The sequence below is a fragment of the Salmo salar genome, chromosome ssa19, assembly GCF_905237065.1.
Source record: "Salmo salar chromosome ssa19, Ssal_v3.1, whole genome shotgun sequence".
Lineage (NCBI taxonomy): Eukaryota > Metazoa > Chordata > Actinopteri > Salmoniformes > Salmonidae > Salmo > Salmo salar.
In genome coordinates, this window is record NC_059460.1 from 62,786,434 (window position 1) to 62,805,537 (window position 19,104).

Genomic DNA, 19,104 nt, shown 5'->3' on the forward strand with positions numbered 1-19,104 from the left:
TGGGCGGCCGGCCGTCACAAGTCGCAATATTTCATCTGGAGAGAGAGGGGAGAAAGAGGTCAAAGTATAGGGTAGGGCAATGTGAGCAGGACCAGTGGTAGAAAGTGGACCAGCGGTGTCGTTTGACTTAACAAACGAGGAGCGGATGTCGTCAACCTTCTTTTCAAAATGGTTTACGAAGTCATCCGCAGAGAGGGAGGAGGGGGGAGGAGGATTCAGGAGTGAGGAGAAGGTGGCAAACAGCTTCCTAGGGTTAGAGGCAGATGCTTGGAATTTAGAGTGGTAGAAAGTGGCTTTAGCAGCAGAAACAGAAGAGGAAAATGTAGACAGGAGGGAGTGAAAGGATGGCAGGTCCGAAGGGAGGCGAGTTTTCCTCCATTTCCGCTCGGCTGCCCGGAGCCCTGTTCTGTGAGCTCGCAATGAGTCGTCGAGCCACGGAGCAGGAGGGGAGGACCGAGCCGGCCTGGAGGATAGGGGACATAGAGAGTCAAAGGATGCAGAAAGGGAGGAGAGGGTTGAGGAGGCAGAATCAGGAGATGGGTTGGAGAAGGTTTGAGCAGAGGGAAGAGATGATAGGATGGAAGAGGAGAGAGTAGCGGGAGAGAGGGAGCGAAGGTTGCGACGGCGCAATACCATCCGAGTAGGGGCAGAGTGAGAAGTGTTGGAGAGCGAGAGGGAAAGGGATACAAGGTAGTGGTCAGAGACTTGGAGGGGAGTTGCAATGAGATTAGTGGAAGAACAGCATCTAGTAAAGATGAGGTCAAGCGTATTGCCTGCCTTGTGAGTAGGGGGGAGGTGAGAGGGTGAGGTCAAAAGAGGAGAGGAGTGGAAAGAAGGAGGCAGAGAGGAATGACGTGGGGAGGTTAAAGTCACCCAGAACTGTGAGGGGTGAGCCATCCTCAGGAAAGGAACTTATCAAGGCGTCAAGCTCATTAATGAACTCTCCAAGGGAACCTGGAGGGCGATAAATGATAAGGATGTTAAGCTTGAATGTGCTGGTAACTGTGACAGCATGGAATTCAAATGAGGAGATAGACAGATGGGTCAGGGGAGAAAGAGAGAATGTCCACTTGGGAGAGATGAGGATTCCAGTGCCACCACCCTGCTGGCCAGATGCTCTCGGGGTATGCGAGAACACGTGGTCAGACGAGGAGAGAGCAGTAGGAGTAGCAGTGTTATCTGTGGTAATCCATGTTTCCGTCAGCGCCAGGAAGTCGAGGGACTGGAGGGTAGCATAGGCTGAGATGAACTCTGCCTTGTTGGCCGCAGACCGGCAGTTCCAGAGGCTGCCGGAGACCTGGAACTCCACGTGGGTCGTGTGCGCTGGGACCACCAGGTTAGAGTGGCAGCGGCCACGCGGTGTGACGCGTTTGTATGGCCTGTGCAGAGGGGAGAGAACAGGGATAGACAGACACATAGTTGACAGGCTACAGAAGAGGCTACGCTAATGCAAAGGAGATTGGAATGACAAGTGGACTACACGTCTCGAATGTTCAGAAAGTTAAGCTTACGTTGCAAAAATCTTATTGACTAAAATCATTAAAATGATACACGACTGCTGGCTGGTGAAGTAGGCTAGCTAGCAGTGGCTGCATTGTTGACTTTGTTTGAAAGTGTAGCTGGCTAGGTAACCTCGATAGTTTCAGTACTACACCTTTATCATGATACAAAAGCAACTATGTAGCTAGCTAACATAACACTAATCAAGACGTTCCTTTGTAATGTTTTTAGTTTCTACAATGCTGCTCGTCGGTAAAAGTTGGCTAGGTTTGGAAAATGGCGTCGCGGGGGACGAAAATAGTAGGCTATTGACAAACAAACCCATTAGAAAAACAAGGAGATTGACAGAGAAATTTGATTGTCAACTTTTTCAACTCTGCTTACATGTGTGTGAAACCAACACTGTTTTTGGAGCACAGATATGCTGTCTTGGTCCTAACCAAGCTTACATCATGAATTCAGTTACTCTCCAACACTGTACTGCCCATAGTATTATTAATAACTGCTGCTAACTAGCACTGGCGAACGCAAGTTAATCAACTCAATGCTAACCCTCAAAATCTAACTTGGCTCTTGCTTTTTGAAGGTACATGTTCTTCACGGACAGCGGCTACATCAGTGAGGACATGAAGCTGGAGAGGGCTTACATGGATGGTAGTAACCGTGTGGAGCTGGTGAAGACCAGGCTGGGGATGCCGACTGGCGTCACCCTGGATATTGTCACCCAAAGGGTCTATTGGTCCGACAGCCACTTTAACATGGTGGAAACGGTCACCTACAGTGGTCTGGAGAGGTATGCATGCAAGTCCTCAGGTCTCAGGCAAGGTCCTACTAGTTAGAGAGGTGGATCTGCAACTGGAGGGTTGCTCGTCCAAATCCCAAGTCTGACAGGAAAAATTATAGGTATCCTAGATGCCATATCCTGCCTGTATGTCCTTAACCCCAAAACAGCTAACACATTTGCATGAGCTCAAATAAATGATTCTTCTTTTTTACCGAACCACCACCTTTACACTAGCATGCTTTTATATATATATAAAAATCATTGCCGTCTACAGTGTTAGCCATGTTTGCTAATTCTCCACAGGAAAACGGTGCTCAACGGTGGCACCCAGGTTCCATACCCATTTGGCATCTCTGTTTTTGAAAACCATTTGTTCTTCACCGACTGGACCAAGATGGGGGTAATACGGACCAACCGCTTCAACGGTAGTGACCCGAACCTCATCTACAGCACCGCAGACAGACCCGGTCACATTGTGGTCGCGCACCCTGCCCTGCAACCCATTGGTGAGTAGAAGAACAGCAGACTGCCTATCAATAAAGCACATGGTTTTCTCCAGTGTTGCAGTACTTTATAAGCCTGGTTCCAGATTTGTTTGTGTTGTATAGCCAACCGCTATGGTAATTTTCATGTTCAGGTAGTTGGAAAAAAACAGCACAAACAGATCTAAAATCAGGCTAGTACTTTATACAGTATATCTTACCAATTAATGTACTTTGCTAGATTGTAATGTGCCCAATTCTGCCTGGCATGGACCTCTGCAGGAGGTTGAGAGCATGTTGCTCTGTCTGGTTGCAGTAAAGTCCATAGGCATTGTGAGATTTGATCATCACACAATGATATCACAGCATACACAACCTTGGGGATATTTAAGATGGTTTGACTTTGAACATGAACATCCTTATTCGCATTTAAGAATCTAACTTTTTAAGAGATATTTGATGGTAGTCAAAAGTCACTACTGAGTCCATCTTTAATATTTTTTTTGGTGGGCTTTTAGCATTGTTGTAATTGACTGTGTGCAGTTCTACTCTGCTCTCTCTCTCTCTCGCTCCCACAGTGATGAGTCCATGCGGTCGAAACAACGGGGGCTGTCAGCACATCTGCGTCCTGAGTCACCTCTCCGACAATGATGGCCTGGGCTTCCGCTGCAAGTGTCGCCTGGGTTATGACCTCCATGAAGACCGCCACAGCTGCTTCAGTGAGTGACTGGGACGGAGGGGGTCTCATAAATTATTAAACGCCCAATCCTGAATTATTCGTAAAACAACAAAATGACAGTTCTGCCACTTGGTAAAGAGTTTAATATTAAAGAATTTCTGATTGTTCTGTCCCCCCTCCAGAGGTGAGAGACTACCTCCTACTGGCCACCCAATACGCAGTGCGTGGGATCCCCCTGAACGTGTCCCTCCAGGAGGATGTGACCCTGCCGCTGACCGGCCTGGGGGTCACCTTCTCCTCATCGGCTGTAGAGTTCGACGGCAACGAGGAGGCTGTGTTCTACAATGACCGCAGCAGGCAGATCATCTACAAGTCCAACACCAACGGCTCCAGTGAGTTTGTAGTCTTTCAGGGCCCGTGTTCACAAAACGTTTCAGAATAGGTTTCCTGATCTAGGGTCAGGTCCTCCCTGTCTGTATAATCTTATTCATTATGATCTAAAGTGGAAAATGTATCCTAGATCAGCGCTCCTATTCTGAGCTACCCAGGTCTGGCTGATTGCGTTCTGTCATGTCCTGCCTTTACCACAAGGTGGCAGTAAAGTTTGCAATGTGTTGTACCGCAATATCAGATCTGTTTCAATATTCACATTAGCGTACTACTTAGAATGAAGTGATTTATTGGACATGCATTCTAAGTGAGATGTTAGTATAGACATAGAAAAATAGCTTCCTGTCTTTATGCACATAAGTGATTTTGTTGTAAGGAAAAAGATTGAACTGAAGTAGTAGAAGGCTAAAGAGGACTTTACACATTAGACTTTACCTTTACACCTTCTACATTGCTAGTTTAAGTCTGCATTGCTACCTTAAAGTGATTTATTTCTCCAACTCCCTAATTCTACTCTTTCATTTACTACAACAAGCTTCATTGAAGTTACTGATACGTAAACATTCCACATATCTGTTTTGTTCTCTGGTATTAAAAATGAAAAATACCACATCCAATTGTCAGGCGCTGGACAAAGAAAACATAAGAGTTGTGGACATTACATTTTATTTAATGTTTTGTTCTCCAGACACAGAGATCCTGACAGGCTACAGGGTGGGCCATGCGGAGTCCATGGCGTACGACTGGACCTCCAAGGTCCTCTTCTGGACATCCAGCTCCTACAGGGTGGTGGTGGCCTTCAGAGTGACCGACAAGTCCAGGCGGGACATCGTGACAGGCCTGAAGAGCCCCAGGGGTCTCGCTGTGCACCCCAGTGCCGGGTGAGAACCAGAATTTTTACTTAAATGTAATCTTTATTTATCCCGGTTAGTTTCATTGAGAAAATCTATTTTTGAATAGCGACCTGGTCCAACCAAGACAACAGCAGGGGGAAATAATGTTTCAGATAAATCTCGGACATAGCAACACACCATAAACAATTTAGGATCAGTTTTGCCTCAAAGACCACAGTGAATAAGAATACAGGGACAGGGGGTGGGGGTGGGGCTTTCTCTCTAGACAGTCCAATAACAAAGATATTGGCCCACAGATATCTATTCTGGACTGACTGGTACCGGCCAGCAGTGATCATGAGGTCCTGGACTGACGGCAGCAACGCTGTTCCCCTCATCAACACCACACTGGGCTGGCCCAACGGACTCACTATTGACTACGTGTAAGGAGGAATACTACACACATCTGTTTGTTTAGGTGTTTCCATGCGTCCCAATTTTCCACCCTTTCTGCCCAATCATACTCCACTCGAGTGATTGCCGATGAAGACTTCCCTTCATGGATTTAAAAGGAAAGGACTGGTATGAGAAGTAAAGCGGAAACTGCCTCTAGCCCATGCCTTTACCAATCCAATGCTTTTAAATGTAAGGGGAAGAGTGCACAAATGCACACTTTTCAGAGAATTGCAGGTCGTCCCCTAAGATTTCACTCCAGCTCTTAAAGTAATGGGCGCTTCCTTCCCAATTTTAGTCAGTTGACACGTTTTTAAAACAACTGGAAGTTTATATGGAATTGATAAGATCTCTGCTAGCATGTCACAGGAATACTTATCTCATCAATGTAAAAGACGCATAGCTGATTCCTATGATTCGGCGCCTAAATAACAACCTGATCTCCTCTGACTTGGTTCCGGTTGGCAGGAATGACAGGCTGTATTGGGCGGATGCCCTCCTAGACCAGGTAGGCCACGTGGGCATCGACGGGTACGACAGACAGATGTTCTCCAACATCGGGCAGATCACCCAACCCTTCTCCATCACTATCCATGCAGGTGGGCACAGTCAGATGAGCCAGACTCTTATCTTTATTTGTGTAACTGTGAATTGAACTACATGTACATTTACATGTTCAAATGTTTGCATGTGAGTTACAAGTAGCATCTTTTCATTTAGTTTATTGGGGGGGTTGACTATGGATCTGTCTCCATCCATTCATACGTACGTTAATCACACACAATATCTCAGAGACCATGACAAAACTTGAGTGAATGGTGCATCTTGCCATGAAGATCTGACGTTTACAAAATTACACTGATTGGCCCAAGGGGGTTGCCATAGTAATCATCTGAAATCTTTGAACGAGCGTATCTCCTGTCCCGTTTGAGCTACAGCCATGAAATATTATACATATATGCAGAACCCTCATGAGTGGCAAGTTCCCGTAAGGACCTACAGTATAAGTTTTAAGGCACTGCATCTCAGTGCTAGAGGTGTCACTACACACCCTGGTTCGATCCCGGGCTGTATCACAACCGGCCGTGATTGGGAGTCCCATAGGGCGGTGCACAATTGGCCAGCATCGTCCGGGTTTGGCCGGGGTAGGCCGTCATTGTAAAATAAGAATTTGTTCTTAACCGATTTGCCTAGTTAAATAAAAAATAAGCTCTGCCTATTAGATTTTCAGAAAATGTTTGTCCCCCACAAAACTTTGAACAAACAAATAATTGACATTCAGATTTAATAAAAAAAATAACTACATAGCACAATTTCGCAACAGCTCTGACACATCTACATGTGAAATGAATGTATTTTCCCACATGCCACTAAGTTTGTTGTCTTTCCTTTATCCTGTAATGCATCTCCATATCAAGCGTGGAATCTGTTCTCTGACATCCCATCCATTGAGAGCTATCAAGTTATGATTTCCAACGAGGGAAAAAATACTTTAATTTCTCTCTCTCCCATTAATCCACACAACATAAGTTTTAATAATTGGCACTAATTGGACCAAGCGGGGAGCTGCAACATTCATGATTACTGTTCCTTTTGCACATTTTTCTCTTTCACTTTTTCATCTCTCTCTACCTCCCTCTTTCCCTTGTCTTTCTTCTACTCCTCTCTTTCTCTCCTTGTTCTCCCTCTACTCTTTCCCTCTCTCTCTTACCCTTCCTCTCTCACTCTCTATCTCTCTCTCCCTCTTCCTCTCCCTTTTTCCCCTCTCTTCTTCCAGATTACCTGTTTGTGTCAGACTCGAGGACCAGGTCGGTGTTCCGGATGCGGAAGAGGGACGGGGGTGAAATTACCCCTATCCGAAAGGGAATCTCCGGAATCCTGAGTGTCAAGGCTTACACAGCTGACCTTCATGGCAGTGAGTGAAAAATAAGCGATTTACAAACTATTTTGTTTTGTGAATAGAGTTTATGCATCTAGTACGCAAAATTAGCATTAGCATTTAGGTTACTCGTGAAATGTCATCTCTACTAGCCTGGGTACCAGTCTTTTTAGCTAACATTCCACTCTTTGCCACTCCTGACAAATGACATGAGTGGTAAGGAGTGTAATGTTAGCTAAAAAGACTGGTACCCAGGCTAGTAGAGATGACATTTCGCGAGTAACCTAAATGCTAATGCTAATTTAATACTGCCGTTCAGTTAAACCACCTTATTTTTTTACCACTATATCCCTAGTTAGGGGGCTGGTGAAATAATGCACTGCTAAACTACAGCTGTGCTGTGTCTTTTACCATTGTTCTTTTAAAAATCAACCGAGCCTCAAGTCACACAAGTTAAACACAGACATTGCTGTATTGATTTGTGCTTATAAAAGCTTTGGACTTTGTTCTGCAGCATTTCATCTGGGTGTTATAAACCAGACACTATTTCTCTCTCTTTCTAATAATAAAATAACACATGGGTTTTAAAGACCCAAATATGTTTCTGCATGTCTTTTTTGCACATCTGTTTCTCGTCTTTCGATGTTATATTAATTTCTCCTCTCTGCCTCAAAGTGTTCAACAGCCGGTGCAACATGGTACCAAATGGCCGCTGCAGCCACTTCTGCTTCCCCGTGCCCTCCTCTAGCCGCGTGTGTGGCTGCCCCTATGGCATGAAGCTCCAGGAGAACCAGAGGGACTGCGTGAAGGATGACTCAGTCCCCCCTATAGACACCAGCTGTGGAGACTACTCCTTCCCCTGCGACGGGGGCCGCTGCATGCCCAACTCGTACCGCTGCGACGGGGTTAAAGACTGCATGGACCAGACGGATGAGGCCAACTGCACTGACACAGGTGGTGGCACTAGAATGCACGTTTGCATCCTGGCAATGTGACTAAAACGGAGGCCATCTCGGTCAGGGATTCTTTTGTTTTATATCTCTATGAGTGGGGGACAGTGCAGGTATTTTGTGTTTAAGTGGGAGTGTGTGAACTTACATGTGCAAGATTGTTTGTGGTTTTCATTAGTGTGTGTGTTTATGTGAAATAATGAAAACTGTACGAGCGTGTGTCAAAGTGTTGTGTTAACATAGAAAACCTGTTTGTGTGTGAGATAATCAGCATCTTGTATCGCAATTTAAGCGCACCTGAATATAAGCCGCACCCACTGAATTTAAAAATATATATTATTTTGAACATAAATAAGCCGCAGGTGCCTACCGGTACATTGAAACAAAGTAACTTTACACAGGCTTTAACGAAGCACGGCTTGTAACAAAAATAAATAGGCTTTAACGAAACACGGCTTGTAACAAAAATAAACAGGCTTTAACGAAGCACGGCTTGTAACAAAAATAAATAGGCTTTAACGAAACACGGCTTGTAACAAAAATAAATAGGCTTTAACGAAACACGGCTTGTAACAAAAATAAATAGGCTTTAACGAAACACGGCTTGTAACAAAAATAAATAGGCTTTAACGAAACACGGCTTGTAACAAAAATAAATAGGCTTTAACGAAACACGGCTTGTAACAAAAATAAATAGGCTTTAACGAAACACGGCTTGTAACAAAAAATAAAAAATTAGCAGTAAACAGTAGCCTACCAAGAAAGTCATTGGTCACTATCTTCCTCCTCCTGTGCACTGAAACCACTGAAGTCATCTCCTTCGGTGTCGGAGTTGAATAGCCTCAGAATTGCTTCATCCGATATTGGATCGTTTTCATTGTCGCTCTCGTCACTTTCATCCGGAGGCAAATCCCCCGCTGAGCCCTCTTCAACACGCAGCAGTCCAGCCTTTCGAAACCCGTTGATGATAGTGGATTTTTTGACAATGCTCCACGCTGTCAGGACCCACAAATTTGAAAGCGGGAAAAATCCATATATTAGCCACGTCATTGTTTAAGCCGCGAAGTTAAAGCGTGGGGAAAAAGTTGCGGCTTATAGTCCGGAATTTACGGTAACTGTATCCTATCGTGCTCCCAAAGCAAACAAACATAGACAACCCAACAAGTTTTACCTATGTCCTCCTCTTCATGCTTCTATCCTCTTCTCCTTCCTTTACCTGTTTACCAGGCATGACCTGCTCCCCGTGGGCGTTCACCTGCGACAACAAGCACTGCATCCTGTCCAGCTGGCGCTGTGACGGCCACGAAGACTGTGGCGATGGCTCAGACGAGGTCAACTGCCCCACACGTCTGCCCTTCACCTGCAGTTCAGAACAGTTCGCCTGCACTGACGGCAGCAGATGCATCCCCAAAGCCTGGACGTGTGATGCCGACAAGGACTGCAGCGATGGCTCGGATGAGAGAAACTGCAGTGAGTAAAACTGTGAGGGGGCAGGATTGTTAGGGGCGGATAGAGTTTTATAAACATACTGTTACTTAAGTGTATCACTAGTCAAAAAATCCTATAGGATTAATGATTTTGTCACCTCTATCAGATTCCTATTGGAATTCATTTTTTCCTATTGGAAATCAAAAGTAATCCTATTGGATCCTATAGGATTAACACAATCCTATTGGATTTTGGCACCTCTATCAGAATCCTTTTGGAATCCTGTTGGAGTTCTTTTTTCCTATTGGAAATCAAAAGTAATCCTATTGGATCCTATAGGTTTTGTCAGATTTTGTCACCCCAATCAGAAGTGTTTTCTTAATTTAACACATTAAGTTATAGTTTGTTCTCATTTGTTCCAGTACAATACAATAATGTAATTGACAACATTTTTAGTTGATCGGAAACAACAGTTCTATATTAATTTCTGTTTTATTCACCACCACAATATGGGAGAGATTCAAGTGTGTTCATTTGAAGTATGACCACCAGTACAGCACACCTTTTTCGACAAAATACTCAGTTATTTGATTTGATTCTTACTCATGCAACTTGTCTTTGAATTAGACATTACAATGTGACATACAATACTATGTACAATGTTACAATACTATGTACAATGTTACAATAACACAAGAATGTAGGGGGTTTCCCCATAGAATGCACAGCATCTTCACATTTCTTATATGTAAATAAAAAAAAATCTGAATCAGATAAAATCATATAGGATAGGTTCCAAAATATGATAGGATTTTGTATTGATTCTAATAGGATTTTTTTTCATTCAAATCCTATAGGATAATTTGACTAGGGATATGTTTACTTGCCTGACGACTCATTCTTCCGCTGCTATATGTTGGCTACATACTTAAATCTGAGACTGCCATCATTGAAGTCGTTTGTGTTGATGTCAAAATGAGGGGTGTTGTACAAACCAAATTAATCAGTGATTGGATCATCTCTAACCAATCAGTGTATCAAAGCCAATGATGAATTTTCTAAATGCTGCTTTACCAAGGTGTGTTCAACTTCTGACTCTGGCCGAACCCATATGTTTCTGGGACCAATCAGAATGGTTAGAATGTGTTTGCGTTGTAGAAATGGTCAGAGAGGTACTCAGATCCAGACTCATTGCGGACAAGAAATTAACATCCGTTGGCGTGGCGTGGAATTTGGGTAGCCAGGAAAATATTTCACAGTATATGATTGCTTTGCGAAATTCTACTGAACTACATTGTTGATTTGTGTGTTATTTTATTTGAAGTGGTAGACTCATCAAGTCCCGACTTTTAAGTAATTTCTCAAGCCTTTACCCTCTCATACATGTAGCAAACAGACATGATGTTAAAGCGAGTTACATTTTTTTTAAATAAACTAAAACGTGAACTATAAGGATTGACCTCTGTCTTAATAAATCTGTCAGGGATTGTTCTGCCATTGAAATCCGTGGACGGGCCTTTTTCAGGTCGCCTTTAAGTCCTAACTGTTTAAACTTTTTTTGGGCTGAGATTTTTCCCTGGATGGAAAAACACTTAATGTAAACTTAAAGCTGCAGGCGACCCACCATATTAACATAGAAATGTGAATTATAGAGCTGTCATTCTCCTTGAAAGCAAGTCTAAGAAGCGGTAGATCTGTTCTATGTGTGCTTTTACTTCGATTTTGTACACCAGCTTCAAGCTTCATATTTTTGATTATGGAAAATATATTTCACAGGGGTTTAGATGGTACGATTATTCTCTACACTATACTTGCTTGTTTTGTCACATAAACTGAAATTAGGCGAACTATTTGAATTTTCACAACCAGGAAATGGCAGAGCGATTTCTGCATAATGCACCTTTAAACGACTATACCAGATATAAAGTATGTAGAAAATATAATGGACCTATATATTTTAACTACCAATCTCCACAATAAAAGCTAGACAGTCATGGAGTATTGAAAATTCCAAAAACAATGAATTTAGAAGTATATATTTTGTTATTATGTTTGAGTAAAAGAACATAGGATTAGCCATGCATGTTATGGCAGGAAATTTGCTTAAAAACTGCACCATTTTCTCTCAACTGCATGGCAAAATGTATTGAATTGCAGGAAATAATCTTAAAAATGCAAACATTTCTCTTCACCGCCAAGATGGGATGCCTCTGAAATTTCTCTAAAATTCAGCCGTGTCGATGGGCCAACCGTGCCCCCTGCCACACCCGTGTCACGTCGACCACCTAAGCCCCTTTTTGATTCAGAAAAAACCCTGCTCTGTCTCTTCTGACAGACGGGACCATCGCTACGTGTGAGCCTGGGTACTTCTTCTGTCCCGACCACCGCTGCATCTACAGTTCCTACGTGTGTGACGGAGACCAGGACTGTATGGATGGCTCCGATGAGAAGGACTGTGGTACGATGAGTAATCTAAGACTATCCTCCTCCGTGTGCTCTGTCACTGGGACATATAAGAGAGAATTAGTTATATTCAATAAGCTTCTATTTCTTTTTAATAAGCTTCTATTTCTTTAAGTACTCTTGTTAATCTAAGTTTTGTATTTTGCAATATTGTGCAATGTTTTTCCCCACCCTTTCTATTTCTAAACTATGCTCTTTTTTGCCTCTCATTTTTCTACTCTCCCTTCTCCTCCCCTCACAAATCCCCCTTTCCATCTTCTCCTTTACCACACCTTCTCTTCCTCTCCTCTCAGAGTTCTCTTGTTCATCCTATGAGTTTGCCTGTGCCAGTGGTGACCAATGTGTCAGTAGCATCTACCGCTGCGACGGGGTCTTCGACTGTAGGGACCAATCGGATGAGAGCGGCTGTCGTAAGTCAACTCTACCTGCTTCCTGTAGCATCATCCTGGGTTGACTCAGATTTCAAGTCATATGACAAATTCAATTTAGTTTTTCCCGTAGGAAAAATAATTGCTTTATACTTCCTAACTTTGAGTAATGCTGTGTTCTAATTTTATTGCAAGGACTTATCAAGCCAAATATTTATGCTTATCTGAGATTTAATCATATATTAATTGTATCATATTCTGCCCTCCAATGTCCTTAATGGACTCCTCAATCAACGTGTTCATTTCTTACGTCTGCAGCCACGCGAGGACCTGGCCTCTGCCACAATGATGAGTTCCAGTGCCAGACGGACGGCCTGTGCGTGCCCGACGAGTGGGAGTGTGACGGGCACCACGACTGCGAGGACGGCTCTGACGAACACAACTCGTGCCCGCCTGTAACATGCCACATCAACTATTTCCAGTGCGCCAACGGCAACTGCATCTCTCCGAGCTGGGTGAGTGAGTGTGTGAGTGAATGAAACAAGTGAATTCATTAATTTTGATTAGACAAATTCTAAACACACGGGAGTGTATCGACTTGTTTCCATTGTGGTCATTGTTATTATCAGGTGTGCGACGGCGACAACGACTGCAGGGACATGAGCGATGAGCAGAACTGCCCCACGCCTCCTTTCATGTGCCCCTCAGGCCAGTGGCTGTGCCCCACCGGCCAGGTGTGCATCGTCCTAGGGAAGGTGTGCGACGGACAGCGGGACTGTCCCAATGGAGCTGATGAGTCACCCCTCTGCAGTGAGTGACTGTAACGCTAGGGCGTAGTGGGTGCAGAGTCAGGAGCAGGAGGCAGAGAATGCAGGGTAGTGTTATTTATTCAACACACAACGGCAAAACACAAGCCGCCCCAACAGCGAACTAGAGCGCACACAAAAACCAACGTGCCCAAACACATGGGACAAAAACAGGTCGGCGCAACATACGCACTCGCACCTCAAAATACAAATGAGCGTGCATACACAAGCAATACAGCAAATAAATAATCTAAAATACAAATGAGCGTGCATACACAAGCAATACAGCAAATAAATAATCTTTCACACAGAGCAGGCGGGCCTCCTGGCTAAAATAGCCCAGCTAATCAGCCCAAACCAAAAACAGGTGCACACAATAAACGAAAAGGGGGAAAAGGGAATCAGTGGCAGCTAGTAGGCCGGCGACGACGACCGCCGAGCGCCACCCCAACAGGAGGGGGAGCCACCTACGGTAGGAGTCGTGACAGTGACAAGGACGTTTCTAGTTTACAAGTAGTGTATGACATGTAATAACTTTCAGGTACACAAGTGAAGTCACTATGAAACATACCTGCACACTGTTGAGTGCTCCCGCAGTGTTAATGTGCAAAGTTTTGACCTGAAGGTAGTTGCTGAGAGATGAATGCTTTTTGAGTTCGGTTCGGTTTCGGTTAGATTAAAATATAATCACAGAATTTTCTTTTACATTTACATTTACTATGCATTATGTAGGTTGAATGCTGTAACAACACAGAATAAAAGTATTAATTAAAGTCCCATGAGGGTAGTGACAGCCCATTACTGCTTATCACTAAGTGATATGACTTTTATAAGTAATACTGTATTAACCATAATTTATTCACATTACTTTTATAAAATATTTCAGTTCTGTGCATTAAATTTGTTTTATTTATGCATTCTTCTATCTTTTCTCTCTCTCTATGTGTCTGCCCCACACAGACCGCACAAGTAGACTCGCAATGGAGTATGGGCATTGTAGTTAATTCAATTGAAATCAAAATTACCACATTTTCTGCGCTAAACTATGTAGAATATATGCCTGTTGGAAACTACAACTCACTACCACACTGAACAAAAATATTAACGTGTTGGTCCCCTGTTTCGTGACCTGAAATAAAAGATGTACAAAAAGCTTTTTTCTTTAAAATGTTGCACACAAATTCATTACATCCCTTTTAGTGAGCATTTCTCCTTTTCCAAAATGATCCATCCACCTAAAAGGTGTGTCATATCATAAGAATCTGACTAATCAGCATGATCATTACACAGGTGCACCTTGTGCTGGGGAACAACAAAAGGCCACTCTAAAATGTGCATTTCGGTCACACAACACAATGCCACAAAGTTTTGAGGGAACATGCAATTGGCATGCTGCAGGAATATCCACCAGAGCTATTGCCAGAGAATTTAATGTTAATTTCGCTACCATAAGGCGTCTCCAACGTCGTTTCAGAGAATCACAACCGCAGACCACATGTAACCACGCCAGCACAGGACCTCTACATCCGGCTTCATCACCTGCAGGATCGTCTGAGACCGCCACCCCAACAGTTGATGAAACTGTGGGTTTGCACAACCAAATCATTTCTGCACAAAGCCGTCTCCGAGAAGCTCATCTGCGTGCTCGTCGTCCTCCCAGGATCTCGACCTGACTGCAGTTCGGCGTAGTAACCAACTTCAGTGGGTAAATGCTCACCTTCGATGGCCAATGGCACACTGGAGAAGTGTGCTCTTCACGGATGAATCCCAGTTTCAACTGTACCGGGCAGATGGCAGAAAGCGAGTATGGTGTCGTGTGGGCGAGCGGTTTTCTGATGTCAATGTTGTGAACAGAGTGCCCAATGGTGGCGGTGGGGTTATGGTAGGGCAGGCATCAGCTAAGATTGCATTTTATCGATGGCAATTTGAATGCACAGACTTACCGTGATGAGATCATGAGGCCCATTGTCGTGCCATTCATCCGTCACCATCACCTCATGTTTCAGTATGATAATGCATGGCCCCATGTCTGTACACAATTCTGGAAGCTGAAAATATCCCAGTTCTTCTATGGCCTGTATACTCACCAGACATGCCACCCATTGAGCATGTTTGGGGTTCTTTAAATCAACGTGTATGTCATAAGCGTCGAAAGGATTAGACCAAAGCGCAGCGTGTTGAGTGCTCATCTTCTTTTAATAACGTATAAAGTGAACACTTAAACAAAAATAACAAAACGACAATCGACAGTTCCGTAAGGTACACGGACTATACGAAAAAACAACCACCCACAAACCCAAAGGAAAAAACAGGCTGCCTAAGTATGGCTTCCAATCAGAGACAACGAAAGACACCTGCCTCTGATTGGAAACCATACTCGGCCACACATAGAAAATGAACATAGAAAATGAAAACTAGAACAAATCCCCATGAAACAAACCAACCCCAAAACACACAAAAACAACACCCTCTGCCACGCCCTGACCATACTACAATGACAAATGACCCCTTTACTGGTCAGGACGTGACAGTGTACGACAGCGTGTTCCAGTTCCCGCCAACATTCAGCAACTTCGCAAAGGCATTGAAGAGGAGTGGGACAACATTCCACAGGCCGCAATAAACTGCCTGATCAACTCTATGCCAATGAGATGTGTCGCGCTGCATGAGTCAAATGGTGGTCACACCAGATACTGACTGGTTTTCTGATCCACGCCCCTACTTTTTTAAAAGATATCTGTGACCAACAGATGCATATCTGTATTCCCAGTCATGTGAAATCCATAGATTAGTGCTTAATGAATGTATTTCAATTGACTGATTTCCTTTTATGAACTTTAACTCAGTAAAATCTTTGAAATTGTTGCATGTTGCGTTTATTTTTGTTCAGTGTACATCGCACAGTTCGGGCTTGATCTGATTTATTTCTAGAGAAACTGAGCATTGAGCTCACAATATATATTTTTTTAAATAAATGGTATTCAAATAATTGAACTGACATAGGTTAATTAGTTGTTTAAAAATGCTCAGCACTACCTGAAGGTCTTAGTCAAGCTGACAATGATGTTACACGCAGTTGTCTCTGACTTTGCCTGTCTGTTTCGGTGATTACAGTTGTATTCATTTGAACATGAAAAATACAAAATGAAAGAAATTGCTCAACAAGACAAGTGATGGGGTGTAAATAGACATTACTGACCTGTCTCTTGAAAGGTCACGTTACGTGTTCTCTCCCCTTCCCTAGGGTATATTGACTTGCACCTTCAGTGTTGATGTTAAGATTGACATGTGATATAACTGCCACGGATGTTGAGTGAAGACTTGTTTTAGTCTGTCCATGTTAGGTGAGGGTGCCATGCAATAAGTATTAGTGGTACTAGTGTGACTTTAACATGTGACAACATACACTATATATGCAGAAGTATGTGGACACACCTTCAAATTAGTGGATTTCAATTAGTGGATTTCAGCCACACCCGTTGCTGACAGGTGTATAAAACCGAGCACACAGCCATGAAATCTCCATAGACAAACATTGGCAGTAGAATGGTCTTACTGAAGAGCTCAGTGGCTTTTTCAGTGACTTTTCACCGTCATAGGATGCCACCTTTCCAACAAGTCAGTTCGTCAAATTTCTGCTCTGCTAGAGCTGCCACAGTCAACTGTAAGTGCTGTTATTGTGAAGTGGAAACTTCTAGGAGCAACAACGGCTCAGCCGCAAAGTGGTGGGCCACACAAGCTCACAGAATGGGACCGCCGATTGCTGAAGCGCGTAGAAATTGTCTGTTTTCGGTTGCAACACTCCCTACCGAGTTCCAAACTGCCTCTGGAAGCAACGGCAGCACAATAACTGTTCGTCAGGAGCTTCATGAAATGGGTTTCCACGGCTGAGCAGCCGTACACAAGCCTAAGATCACCATGCGCAAAGCCAAGCGTCGGCTGGAGTGGTGGAAACGCGTTCTCTGGAGTGAAGAATCACGCTTCACCATCTGGCAGTCCGACGTAAGAATCTGGGTTTGGCAGATGCCAGGAGAATGCTACCTGCCCGAATGCATAGTGCAAACTGTAATGGTTTGGGGCTGTTTTTCATGGTTCGGGCTAGGCCCATCAGTTCCAGTGAAGGGGAATTTTAACACTACAGCATACAATGACATTCTAGACGATTCTGTGCTTCCAACTTTGTGGCAACAGTTTGGGAAAGACCCTTTCCTGTTTCAGCATGACAATGCCTCTGTGCACATAGTGAGGTCCATACAGAAATGATTTGTCGAGATCTGTGTGGAAGAACTTGACTGGCCTGCTTAGAGCCCTGACCTCAACCTGATCGAACACATTTGGGATGATTTGGAACGCCGACAGCGAGCCAGGCCTAATCGCCCAACATCAGTGCCTGACCTCACTAATGCTCTTGTGACTGAATGGAAGCAAGTCCACGCATCAATGTTCCAACATCTAGTGGAAAGCCTTCCCAGAAGAGTGGAGGCTGTTAGAGCAGCAAAGGGTGGACCAACTCCATATTAATGCCCATGATTTTAGAATGAGATGTTTGACGAGCAGGTGTCCAGATACTTTTGGTCTAACATTTAATATGTTTAAATATTACGTTTATTTAACAGGGACACATACTGTAATTAAAACATAACTCTCATGGAGAAATGTGATGCATTGTACTAGATTTAGCTAAACAGGTCATTTATATCTACTGTCCCTGAGCAGGTGAACAATAAACATGCCTCTGTGTTTGTTCCTCCATAGACCAGGAGGACTGTGCATTGAACAACGGGGGCTGCAGTGACGGCTGTATCCAGGGTCCTTTCGGAGCAGAGTGTACCTGTCAACCAGGCTACCAGCTCCTCAACGACTCCAAGACCTGCGACGACATCGACGAGTGTTCCATCCCAGGCTGGTGTAGCCAGCAGTGCTACAACGAGAGAGGCTCCTTCCGCTGCTCCTGCTCAGACGGCTACATACTAGAGGCCGATAGTCGCTCCTGCAAAGCCACCGGTAAGGGTGCAAGCTGACATTTTAGCTGTTCGTTCATTGCTATTTTTTGGGGGGGGAAATTGCACTTCGAAAGAATATATTTATCTTTATAATTTTGAGGTGAAAGTGATGTGATTATTTTGACATTACAGTAAAAAAAAAAAAAACGAATCCCAATAGTTTTTATTGGCGAATACTAAGTAAGATATTGTTATGGAAACATTTTAGCCATGTAATGTTAGCAAATATTTTTATTACAATATATTGGTATAAATCTAAACGCTAACTCCCTGTAATCTATTGTGAAATACTTTTCTTGTATTTCCTACTTATTGGTTTACCCGCAGACCCCACAGCAGCCACGCTCCTAGTTGCCAAGCGCAGTCAGATCATCTCCAACAAAGTCAACCTCCGACCGCCCCTCATCCACCCTGTGGTCAGCGGTTCCGACATCGTGACCGTTGACTTTGACCGCTTGACCGGCAGAATCTACTGGGCCGACGCCTCGCTGAAGAAGATCTTTACCTCCTTTCAGAACGGCACGGACAGACGAGAGGTCTGAGAACATGCGTTAGGAACACGCTGAATGATGGTTATTTTTTTGGTTGTTGCTCCAAGAAAATGCCTTCGTCCTGTTTTTAATAACAAATATAGTTATTTAATATACATCAGAATGCTGTGCCTTATTATGATTCTTAATATTTCATCCATATTAACACAATATAACAGTATGACCTATATGACGTGCTGAAACTCCAAAATACTGTGTGTTGTAACGGCAAGATTTCAAACACATGAAATTGAACTCCACTATGGTCTACAGTGTTCTATTATACCACACTTTGTTCTTCTGTGGTTCTAGGTGTTCTCCACTGGTCTAATGGTACCGGAGAGCATAGCTGTGGACTGGGTGGCGAGGAACCTTTACTGGACCGACTCGGTGATGGAGAACATCGAGGTGTCCACTCTGGACGGCCGCTTCAGGAAGGTTCTCCTCACCAAGAACGTCACCAGCCCCCGTGGACTGGCTCTGGACCCCCGAAACCAGTAAGGTCTTTCACTGCTAACAATAGGAACACAGCAATGATTGAATGATCAGTAACACT

The 19,104-nt window shown here is 43.8% G+C and overlaps 1 protein-coding gene across 1 annotated transcript in view; it reads left to right on the forward strand.

The window, feature by feature from the left end:
- The window catches only part of lrp2b (low density lipoprotein receptor-related protein 2b), a 125,058-nt gene that overhangs the window by 23,955 nt on the left and 81,999 nt on the right, over positions 1-19,104 (forward strand). Inside the window, exons 13-29 of the mRNA XM_014158653.2 lie at positions 2,087-2,293; positions 2,588-2,790; positions 3,345-3,485; positions 3,628-3,837; positions 4,524-4,716; positions 4,986-5,111; positions 5,590-5,720; positions 6,899-7,036; positions 7,676-7,954; positions 9,178-9,420; positions 11,714-11,836; positions 12,135-12,251; positions 12,528-12,724; positions 12,839-13,019; positions 17,771-18,019; positions 18,346-18,554; positions 18,861-19,045. Coding sequence (XP_014014128.2) covers positions 2,087-2,293; positions 2,588-2,790; positions 3,345-3,485; positions 3,628-3,837; positions 4,524-4,716; positions 4,986-5,111; positions 5,590-5,720; positions 6,899-7,036; positions 7,676-7,954; positions 9,178-9,420; positions 11,714-11,836; positions 12,135-12,251; positions 12,528-12,724; positions 12,839-13,019; positions 17,771-18,019; positions 18,346-18,554; positions 18,861-19,045 — 3,132 coding nt within the window. The remainder of the gene's footprint in view (positions 1-2,086; positions 2,294-2,587; positions 2,791-3,344; positions 3,486-3,627; positions 3,838-4,523; positions 4,717-4,985; positions 5,112-5,589; positions 5,721-6,898; positions 7,037-7,675; positions 7,955-9,177; positions 9,421-11,713; positions 11,837-12,134; positions 12,252-12,527; positions 12,725-12,838; positions 13,020-17,770; positions 18,020-18,345; positions 18,555-18,860; positions 19,046-19,104) is intronic.